Source organism: Wyeomyia smithii, chromosome 3, assembly GCF_029784165.1.
Source record: "Wyeomyia smithii strain HCP4-BCI-WySm-NY-G18 chromosome 3, ASM2978416v1, whole genome shotgun sequence".
In the NCBI taxonomy this organism is placed as follows: Eukaryota; Metazoa; Arthropoda; class Insecta; order Diptera; family Culicidae; genus Wyeomyia; species Wyeomyia smithii.
This window is the reverse complement of record NC_073696.1, coordinates 90,421,502-90,431,308: the sequence shown is the minus strand read 5'-3', so window position 1 is coordinate 90,431,308 and position 9,807 is coordinate 90,421,502. Positions and strand designations below refer to the sequence as shown.

General features: G+C 41.1%; 1 protein-coding gene across 2 annotated transcripts; it reads left to right on the top strand.

The window, feature by feature from the left end:
- The first annotated feature begins 3,783 nt into the window (after positions 1-3,783).
- On the top strand, positions 3,784-9,119 carry LOC129730565 (thioester-containing protein 1 allele S1-like). 2 transcript variants are annotated; one of them, XM_055689985.1, is made up of 9 exons: positions 3,784-3,936; positions 4,006-4,177; positions 4,244-5,539; positions 5,594-5,788; positions 5,882-6,051; positions 6,117-6,415; positions 6,468-8,038; positions 8,745-8,901; positions 8,974-9,119. In XM_055689985.1, exons 1-9 carry the CDS (start codon positions 3,881-3,883, stop codon positions 9,036-9,038), a joined length of 3,981 nt encoding a protein of 1,326 aa, XP_055545960.1. In that variant the 5' UTR covers positions 3,784-3,880; the 3' UTR covers positions 9,039-9,119. The 2 variants fall into 2 exon arrangements, with proteins under 2 accessions (XP_055545960.1, XP_055545961.1); XM_055689986.1 differs by lacking the exons at positions 3,784-3,936; positions 4,006-4,177 and having other exon boundaries at positions 4,273-4,407; positions 4,473-5,539.
- The last annotated feature ends 688 nt before the right edge of the window (positions 9,120-9,807 follow it).

The window sequence follows — 9,807 nt, the reverse complement described above, 5'->3', positions numbered from 1 at the left end:
CCAATCCGTTATTGTACTTCGTATGAAGCGCACAACCGTACTGGGATTTGTTCTCCAGATTTCAGAGGGTTCCAGAAGACCTCTCTCGAAGAACTTATATCTTTTGATAAAATTGCCGGACATCGGCATAGCAGATGTTCCGAGTCTTCTTTTCCCATGCCTTATACTCGACATGTATCATCTTGAAGCTTTTTCATAACCTTCAAATGATAACGGCTCGGACAATGCCCTGTTATTAAACTAGCATACTTGCTTAGATATTCTTTTGGAAGATCCAGTATTTCACGAGTCATAGAAACATTCGGTGTGATGAAACGCTTCAACTGCCTACCGATGACAGTGTTTGTCCAGTTAGATTCCACATTCAGAGTTTCCCATGCTTTTAGTTCCATTCTAAGGGAACAAGCGGAAAAACCGCAAAAGGGTTCTGGTCCTATGAACTGATGAGACGATCCAAGTCTTGCCAGTTCATCGGCTCTTTCGTTCCCATCTATTCCACAGTGACCAGGAACCCAGTATAAGTCTACTTGAATATTACAACCCAGTGTTTGGAGTGATTGAACACACTCCCAAACTAGTTTTGATGTGCATGTCGCAGTAGGGTGGGGCATATTTTCAAAAATATTCGCGGGACCTGTTTTCCCAGGCAAAAAGGGGGGCTTTCGTTTAAAATTTGACCTATAGGCCCTCTGCGCCACCCCCAGACCTTAATGAAATTCAACCAATTTTTTATATGTTGCTTATTGAGCCCCAAGGAGGTCTTTTTGCCCCACCCTAATGTCGCAGACTTCAAAGCCCTCAACGCTGCTTGACTGTCGGACATCATGCAAATGTTTGAGTGTCTGTATTTCCTGCGTAGGCATATTTCAGAACATTCTAGTATTGCTTGGACTTTAGCTTGGAAGACAGTTGGCCATTGGCCATTGGATGGGTTAAATCCACGCAATTTCGAAGTCGTAGCGCTACAGGAACTTTGTTGGACAGGACAGAAGGTATGGAATAGCGGGCACAAGGCGGCTACTTTTTTACCATAGTTGTAGCACCACCAGCACGCTGGGACCGGCTTCATTGTGCTGGGCAAGATGCGCCAACGCTAAATGGGGTGGCCGCCGATCAACGCATTTTCAACTTCAGCATCATCAACGTGCACTGCCCACATGAAGGAAGACCCGACAACGAGAAGAAAGTGTTCTACGTGCAGCTGGAGCAGGTCTTCGATAGCTGCCCGCGACGGGACGTGAATGTCGTCTTTGGGAACATGAGTGCACTGGTTGTTGGGGGGCAATGTACAGATCGAAACTCGGGCCAGATAGCCTGCACGTCGTGTCTATTGATAACTTTGCAGCCTCTCGTAGTATGGTAGTCTGATGCACCTTCTTTCCCCGCAAAGATATTCACAATCCACCTGGAGATCACCCGACTAACAGACAATGAATCAAATCGACCCCGTACTAATCGACGGCACGTTCTTCTCCAACATCATTAACGTTCGCACCTACCGCAGTGTGAGTAGATTATGACTACTACGTTGTAGCTGTGCGCATGCGCTCAAAACTCTTGACGGTGTATAACACGCGTTGGAGTCGAACGCCGTGATCAAGTATCGAGCAACTGCGGGATGCCGGGGTTGCACAGGAATACGCGCTGCAGTTGGAAGAAGCGTTACCCACGAAAGAGCAGCTGGGCGCAGCTACTCTTGAAGATGGCTGGAGAAGCATCCGCCATAGGTAGCACTACCGTAGCGAAACTAGGTATAAGGGCTCCGAATCATAGAAATGACTGGTTTGACGACGAATGCAAACAGTTAATCGAGGTGAAGAACGCAGCACGGTAAAGTAAACGTGAAACGATACCGACACGCAAGGAACAGCCAAAACTCAGTCCTCCGAAAAAGCACCAGCAAGAGGACCGAGATCGCGAAGCGATGGAAGAATCCTTACGGACGAGTGTGAGGTGATCGAAAGGTGGAAACCGCACCTCGGCGAGCATCTAAACGGCGATGCAGTAGAGCGCGAGGACAGTATGGCAACTGATCTTAGTGGACGAGCAGAAGACAACAGGATTTCAGCCCCCGATCTCTTGGAGGCCAAGGAGGAGATTAGCCGGCTAAAAAACAATAGAGCTGCTGGCAATTTCCCAGCGAGTTGTTTAAATACGGTGGAGAGATACTGGCTAACCGTGCATTGGGTCATTGCCAGCGAAGCTGGAGTTGTGCAATTACCGGGCAATCACCCTGCTGAACGTCGCCTGCAAGGAACTCTCCCTAATACTCTGCCGTTGACTAACACCATTTGCGAAGCAGTTCGTTGAGCATAACCAGGCGAAATTCATTGCTACCCGTGCCAACACGGATCAGATATTCGTAGTTCGGCAGGTTATGCAGAAATGCCATGAATACAACGTGTCCCCACATCTCTATTCATCGATTTCATGAAATCGAGGTGATCGACGAGTTCGTCTACCTGGGCGCACTGGTAACTGCCGACAACGATACCAGCAGAGAAATTCATCGGCACATTATGTCAGGAAATCGCGCAAACCCTGGTCTTCGGAAGATGCTTAGATCGAGTAGAATTCACCGCCCTACCAAGTTGACCATTTATAGGACATTATTCAAACCGGTAGTCCTCTACGGCCATGAGACATAGAGTTGCGTACCATCTTCGGTGGAATGGAGAAAGAGAACGAAGCGTGAAAAAGGCGAATGAAGAACGAGCTGCAGGAGCTGCTTGAGGAGCCATCTATCGGTCACACCGCTAAGATTGGCAGGTTGCAGTGGGCTGGGCATGTCGTTAGCATGTCGTACGACAGCCTGGTGAAGATTGTCCATTAAACCCATCCGTCACGGGACGAGACAGAGAGGTTTACAGCGGGCAAGGTAGATCGATCAGGTGGAAGACGACCTACGGACCCTCGCAGACTGCAGAGCTGGCGAACTAAAATTTAAATCTAATTGAATGTCTGTATGAATAGAGTGCTCTATTGGTGATTGAAAATGTTTTTACACCCAAAACGGTTTGTTTGATTGGCATAGTGATTTCGGCAAAGTTTTAGATAATAATTTGATTCTTACAAAATTTCCAAAATATAAAATAATGTGCTTTTTATATAATTTTAAATTTTTCTTTTGACTTGCAAATAATTTTTTTGAGTGTAGGAGAACTGGTCCATCTCAGCCCATATATTCATTTCATACAACATGAAAACCCAATTGAAAACAGGGAAAAACTCAAAAGCAGAAATATATGAGATGAATTTCTACAATTCCTAAATTTCAACTGTATGTATTTTCATCTGTTTCCACTGCGTTGAAGAAAATCAAAAGATGCCAAATCAGTTTTTGTTAATATGAAAAAATCATACTGAAAATGTTAAATTATTCCGACATAACTGACATAAATCGTCGCACTGCAGAGGTTACTCAGGTTACCAATTTTGCATGTAAACAACTACAGCGGATATCTAGGTAACCTACTATGACGGGCTGCGGCTACGTTCATTCATGATAATGTGATTCATTCATGATTAACAGTGTGATGAATATGGGGGCCAAGATGACATCTTCTGCCCAAAGAAACGTCTATGCAAAGTTTCAGCTAAATCAAAAATGACACTTAAAAATATCAAAACTGAGATTTTTTGTGGAACTGCTCCGCTGATACACAGCTGATAACTTACAGAACTTCACAGTAAGCACTCCGTAATCGAAACAATTTGACACATTCGAAAAGTATCATTTGAAATATTTATATTGATAGTGACTAGGCATGTTATGCATTCGCAGAAATGAAGCGATAAGCTTACAGCGGGGATTCACAGTAAGTAAATTTTCGAAATACATAAGTGCTTGAAGCGCATCATTCGACTCAGCACATCTAACATGAAGTATCTGATTCCGGTGGCGTTTCTACTGTTTTTCATTGGTCATTGTCGCGGGTGAGTTTCGACCATTTCACTATTACCTAAACAATCATAAAATTATTATGTAATTTAAATTTATTTTAGGCATTTTATAGCACTAGTACCAAAAGTTGTCGATGAAAATTTTACGATTGCATTAACGAATTTAAACTCTGGAAATGATTCGCGGTATGAACTGATACTTCAACATGAAAAAACCACTTTGAAGGAAGTTGTTTCCATCCAGGATTATGAAACTGTTTTAGTTCATTTTGCGGTATGAGCACACTACCTCTGTGAAAATTTTGTTTTTCTACACAAATAATTTTATTCATCTATCCAGGCTAAACGGTTTCAAAGTAGTCAGTATACGTTTGTTATTCGAAATCTTGGCGATCCGGGCATAAATTATGATGTACACTTAGAATCGAAACGCAAATCGGTGCTTATCCTAATCCAAACGGATAAGCCCATTTACAAGCCAGGCGAGACAGTGAAATTTCGAGTGTTAGTGCTTGACCACGATATCAAACCTTTGAAAAATGTAAAAAGCATAAACGTTGCCGTTACAGATAGTAAAAATAATCTCATTTATAAATGGAACTACGCAATGCTACAAGCGGGAGTTTTTCAATCACAGCTCGAATTGGCACATTTTGTGGCTTTGGAAGACTGGAAAATCACTGCCTTAGCAGGAGAAGGCGGAAAGAAAGAAAAAACCTTCATCGTTGCCGAATATGTGCTTCCAAAACATGAAATCAAAATCAGATGTTTAAAACTCATCACAGCGAAAGATAAGTTCATACCGCTAATAATCGATGCAATTTATACATTTGGAAAACCAATAAAAGGAACTTTATCAGTGTCAATTGAGGATACAAACATAATGACACATATGGAAATCCATGGACGGGCCTTCGTTGACATTGATTTACCAATTATTGAACTGCGCGAGATTAACGTGCTAGTTAGTGTTATCGATTCTGAGTCAAAGCATATTTTTCGATCTAACCAAAAATTTTCAATCTTCGAAGCATCGCACAAGATTACACTGCGTAAATCGTTTGAAAAAATCTTACCAGAGACACCATTCCGATGCTGGATTTCTTTGACCGATCCATTTGGAAAACCTTTAAAATACCCCGATGTTGTAAAAGTGACAGTAACGCATGAAATACCATATTGGCTAGACAAATCGTACACAATTGAAGGGAAACCAAATGAGAAAGGCATGCTCCCACTTAACATCGAAACCATCAACAACACTGAGAAACTGCAACTCAAGGTAGAGTACTCTGGTGAAATTACAAACTTCGTGGTGCACAGTGAAGCCAAATCGGAAGAACATGAGCCTCCCTTCATGTTTGCTTTCGTGTTAACTGAAAACCTTGAACTCAATCAACCCGTTCAGTTCCTAGTGACCAGTTCTTTTAAAATACGAATGATAGTCTATTTCATATTATCACACGGAGAGATTGTCGCTACAAAAACGTTGAAAGTAAATAGGCGATGGACGATTTTCGAAGAAACTGCAAACTATCGTATGGTCCCGAAAGCCAGTTTAGTTGTTATTGCCGTTCATAATAATACGATGATCAAAGCCACAGCAAACTTAGTAGTTGAAGATCTTCCGAATTTCGTGAGTATTCCTGAAAGCTGTAACATTTAAAACTGACAAAATCACATTTTTTAGGTAAATTTAACGCTTTCTAGAACTAAACTGGAACCTGGTGAAGAGTTGAAAATATCTGCGAAGTCACATCCAGGCTCAGAAATAGGTTTGCTGGCAATTGATAAGGGCGTGCTAACGCTAGCAGATGGTAACGATATAACTAAGGGAATTGTTTTCGATGAGTTTAATGATGATTTCCGGAGTTTCAATCAAGAGGTAAGTTTTCACAAAGAGCAAAGAGCGGTTTCAACCATAGCTTCTGAACTAAAAACCGGTTATACTATGTATTTTTTTACTCTCTTATTCCAGGAATCAGGATTTCTTATGCTTTCCGATTTTTCAAGTCCTTTAAAACCATTACTAATCGATTCAAACTTATTTGCCGCACGGCTAGGCGAAGATGATGCATCGGAAACCGCATCGTACATACGTCAAAACTTTCCCGAGAGTTGGCTGTGGAGCGACATGGCACCAGTAGAGTAAATTATTTCGATCGGTTCAATACGTAACAACTAATGTGATTCTTTCTCAAATAATTTTAAAGCTCAAACGGCGAGATAATTATCAGCAGTATAGTTCCCGATTCCATTACCAATTGGCAAATTAGTGCTTTTTCAATCAGTTCGGCACGTGGACTCGGTATAATCGCTGCACCCATTTCGTTGGACGTCCTAAAACGTTTCTTCGTTGTGGTAAATTTGGCGTATTCCATACTGAAGACGGAGATCGCCGTGGTGGAAGTTTTTATTTTCAGCTATTTAGATACTGACCAAGATACTAAACTGACGCTTTCGAACCAACGCAAGGAGTTCTACTTTGTTGATCATCAAAATCAGACATCCGGTAGGAATTTCCGAATTTAGTTTATATTAAGTATTTTTATTATTTTTTCTAGACAAGTTGGAAGAAATTATATCAATTACGATTCCCGCGAACAATGTAAGAAAGGTAAAGTTCTTCCTTAAGCCACGCAGTTCAGGCGAACTTGAAATATTAGTGAAAGCAGAAACACCAACAGCTACCGATGCCGTTCGAAGATCAATGCGTGTAACTCCCGGTGGATTGCAGTATTACCGTAATATAGCACGCTTCATTGAAGTTGAATCTTCCTCGCAGAACTTCCGTCAGTTGCAGCTGATAATTCCCCGGTCCGCCACGCCAGGTTCAGAAAATATTACATTTTCGGTAGAAGGAATTTTAATAGGGGCAGCCTTGACGAATCTTGGCGATTTGATTCGGTTGCCGTCTGGCTGTGGAGAGCAGAACATGTTGAACTTGGTCCCGAGTGTAGTAGTTCTGGATTATTTGAGTAACACGGCAACACTAGACGAAACTACCAAGCAAAAAGCTATCAATTATTTAGAGAAAGGCTATCAGAATCAATTGAAATACAAACTTAATGATGGGTCATTTAGCGTTTTTGGGCAAAGCGATGGTAAAGGAAGTGTCTTCCTGACAGCTCTCGTCGCCAAGACCTTCAAGATAGCTAGTAAATATATCACAGTGGACGCGGGTGTTATCAATTCTGCCTACAATTGGTTACAAAGTCGACAAAGTCCTGATGGGCAATACAAAGAATTGGGTAAAATTCATCATCAAAATATCCAAGGCGGCTTAAGTGGAGGTGTGACGCTTACCGCTTACACGATAACTGCTTTTCTTGAACAGAAAAATCTTAAACATCGGTACAAAACAGAAATTGAAAAAGGAGCGGATTTCATTGCAGAGCGAGTTCGAAATTTAAGTAGATCTTATGATTTGGCCTTGGCAGCTTATGCATTGCAACTAGTCGGACATTCGGGAAAGCGATACCCTCTGGACAAGCTATTGGAACAATCGAAAATAAACCCGGAACGCACAATGCGCTGGTGGGACGACGGTTCTGCAAGTATTGAAACCGCGTCGTACGTTCTTTTAACCATGATGAGTGCCGGATTGTCAGTAGATGCAATGCCAATTATGCGTTGGTTGATTTCCCAGCGGTATGACAAGGGTGGGTATGATAATACTCAAAACACTTTTGTAGGGTTGAAAGCACTAGCCGAGTACTCGTATAAGTTATCAGTTTCGCGAAATAATTACACCGTAGAATTGTCTTATGGTGACAATCAAAGGCAGAATATTCAAGTCGACGCAAAGTCTTCAGTAAAGAGTCAGCTTCGTACATTACCCGCGAACGTACGAAGCGTTGATGTCTCGATAACAGGCACAGGCTCGGGAGTCTTTCAGATAGCCTATCAATATAATCAAATCGCTGCAGACGACAAACCACGGTTCGAGATAGTTAATGATGTACATACTAAGAGCAGTGGAAATGATTTGCAGTTGGCCATTTGTGCTCATTATACCCCTTTGCATCGTGACGAAGTTTTAACTAATATGGTTTTAATTGAGATTCTCTTTCCCAGTGGATACGTTCTAGCAGATGAAACCAGGACAAATTTGGATACGGTTAAGAAAGTGAGAGTAAGTATAAACTGCACGCTATCTTGAGAAAATGCGATGTATTTGTTTTCTTTCCATAGAACACTTTCAGAGGTGATGCAAGATTTTCCTCTACAATAACCAAATTTCTTTTTGAAGTTGCACGATAGAAGGACTCGGTTCTGAAGAGTTTTTTAAAGATATTAAACTGAGGTGTCACCTTTAATCTGGTCGGTCCATTTCATACTAGTACTGGTAGTTTATTGAAGTGGAATTTAAATTGTCGTCCGGTATCCTCACCACATGTCCAGCCAACCGCAGTTTACCGGCTTCTGCCAAATCTGCGTTATAGGGTTACTCAAGTTCATGGTTGAAGTGCATTTATTTCGTTCAGTGTCCTGTGTAGATAGTCCGCAACGCTTTCCATTCGAAAACCAATGTATTTTAAATGTATTTTTTCGACACAATGTTCCGGCAAACCTTTGCTATTGAAAATTATATATTCCTACGCGTGAAAAAAAAACAAACTGAAGCACAGGCTTGTTTCATGCAATGCGATCAATGTATAGTGAAAGTTCCACGAATGAATCCTAAATGAATCTTCGAATGTTGTTTCCCAGGATGCAGGATTTGAATTCTTATCCTATCTATTTCGATAAGTGAATAGTTGAACGCAATATCCATTTTGTTGTGTGTCATTAGCGCACTACTCACTTCACAAAACTCACTTTCATTTTTCATATTACAGAAATTCGAAGAAAAACGAGATGGCACCCTCCTTGTACTTTACTTCGACGCGTTTTTACCAGAGGAGTTAGTCTGTGTTAACGTAACAGGTTTTCGAAAGGCCTTAGTACTCGGACAGATTGCAGGCAGGACGAAAATTTATGATTATTACGATCCTAGTGAGTAGTATTAGTTACATATTTGTAGTGTTTTGTTCAAAATACTAACTTACGTTATTCGTTTCCTTGCAGCTCGCGAAGCAATCGAATACTTCAACGTAGAAAATGTTGATCTTGAGAACGAAGTTGAACACTAGATTGTACTTCTGACTATCAATTTCAATAAATTTCCTTTTAAAACATAAAACTAATAATAAATTCTATTTAGAAACTCTGAACGATGATCGGATTATTTTTTTGGTGTCAAATTGTTCGTATTGTTGTAGATGATTTTATCATAGGAGAAAAGTGTTGTAGTGACCACGTAAATTGAGGTAAATTTCATTTTTTCTTGAAAAAATAAAAAAAACGACGAGTGTCAGTGTACTGATTTTATGTTTTTCAACGTGTTTCGGACTGAACTGGTACGATATTCGAAGAATTTCGTTGATAAATCACCCAAAATTTCAGACTTACAAAAGAAATAAAATTTTCAATCATCTTTTCTATTTTGCGAACATTAACAAACATTACAAACATTAAAAGGCACAAGTATGGCTCTCAGGCACACTATCAGGAGCTGTGCTTCCACGTGCTTACATTAGTTGTTTTTGAAGGTTAAAACCAGGAAAATTTCGCATATTTTCTACGTGGCCTGTGGCAGACTCAGGGAAATGGTAGATGCTATCAACATCGCCATTACCCTTCACGGCTATCCCACCAAACTTCTATCCAAGAAGCAACTTGGAACAGTGCACGATTTGATCCTGGATCAGATTGCGGCCCTAGACTCTCCCATACGCAGGCCCGCCCAAGTTAAGGAGTTGCCACTTCAAGCACGGCTACCTTTACTTGGCCATCACCGATGATAAAACAGTTGTATGGCAGGAAAAAACCATCCCAGACCTAACTTCCTGGGATGGAGCA

Excerpts from the sequence above, each read along its gene's own strand:
- LOC129730565 (XM_055689985.1), top strand. The coding sequence starts at position 3,881 with ATGAAGTATCTGATTCCGGTGGCGTTTCTACTGTTTTTCATTGGTCAT. Across the intron at positions 3,937-4,005 it reads TTCATTGGTCATTGTCGCGG|GCATTTTATAGCACTAGTAC; the intron begins GTGAGTTTCGAC and ends AATTTATTTTAG. Across the intron at positions 6,416-6,467 it reads TCATCAAAATCAGACATCCG|ACAAGTTGGAAGAAATTATA; the intron begins GTAGGAATTTCC and ends TATTTTTTCTAG.